Source organism: Coptis chinensis, chromosome 8 (genome assembly GCF_015680905.1).
Source record: "Coptis chinensis isolate HL-2020 chromosome 8, ASM1568090v1, whole genome shotgun sequence".
Taxonomy (NCBI): domain Eukaryota; kingdom Viridiplantae; phylum Streptophyta; class Magnoliopsida; order Ranunculales; family Ranunculaceae; genus Coptis; species Coptis chinensis.
The window spans coordinates 10,170,359-10,171,446 of NC_141463.1; the positions used below are offsets into that span (position 1 = coordinate 10,170,359).

The 1,088-nt window shown below is 41.8% G+C and overlaps 1 protein-coding gene across 1 annotated transcript; it reads right to left on the reverse strand.

Annotated features, from left to right (window-relative positions):
• Nucleotides 1-336, reverse strand: LOC147479858 (uncharacterized). The gene has a single exon (XM_086578504.1). It carries the CDS (start codon nucleotides 334-336, stop codon nucleotides 1-3), a length of 336 nt encoding a protein of 111 aa, XP_086434630.1.
• Between the last annotated feature and the right edge of the window lie 752 nt (nucleotides 337-1,088).

Sequence of the window (1,088 nt, forward strand, 5' to 3'; positions counted from 1 at the left end):
CTAGCTTATGAACCGGAAATAAGTAGTAAAATGGTTTTCTAAGTTCCTCACAAATGGAGGCTTATCATCCCACCATTTACATTCTCCATTTTGTAAAGCAGCACCATGCCTCGCATAACTATCCGCTCCTAAATTTGTTTCTCTCCATGTAGCTGATATATTGATCCATGCTGCTTTCTCTCTTTGTTGCTTCCATTTTGATCTTACTCTCCAATGCACTTTATCCTGCTGGAATGCATGAACCACTGAGGTTGAATCTGATTCCACCCATATATATCTCCAGTCTCGATCCAGTGCTCTCTGAATTCCTTCTATAATAGCAATGGTTTCTGCCATATAGTTTGTTGTTATCCCAAGACCTCCTCTGCGGCTCCCAATAAATGCCCCGTATGATCCCGGAGAATCACACCCCAACCAGCCATGCCTGGGTTTCCCCTGGAACTTCCGTCAACATTTATTTTTATAGTGCCCGGCGGTGGGAGAAGCTAGTAGCATTCCAAAATTTTGGGAGCCCTTCTAAGTTTATGCTGGAGATTAAATATGTGAAGGATTTTCACATCTGTCATCGAATTGTTCATGGAACCTGATGATTTATGGTATGCTCGATGATGGCTCTTCCGGGTCGGAAACAAATGGTAGAGAAACTAGATGTCTTCTGATCATAGAGAACTTTATTCCTGTTCTTCCATAAGCTTACCAGACTTGTTATAGAGCAAGCTTTCCACATGTCTAAAATCAAAGAGCTGTGGTGCTTCCCCTGTTGCATTATATCATTGAAGGAATCAAATTTGATTGGATGCTAAAAATATGTCTAGCATGGTTCCAGACTCTCTTGGCCAAATCACAATGATATAGGATATGATCGAGACTTTCTTCTTCCTTCCTACACACACAACATCTAGAGGCCAACTGCGTCTTCCTTTTTTTCAACCTGTCATCAGTTCTCGATGCCCCCCGAAGTAATTTCCAAGCTATGCCCTGTGTCTTGGGTAAAATTTTCGAGCTCCATATGAATTGGCATCCCTTATGCTTAGTCGCTTTTCTTCTGATATCCTCATGAGCTGCTGTTACCGAAAATTTACCTTTGC

Excerpts from the sequence above, each read along its gene's own strand:
- LOC147479858 (XM_086578504.1), bottom strand. The coding sequence starts at position 336 with ATGGCAGAAACCATTGCTATTATAGAAGGAATTCAGAGAGCACTGGAT.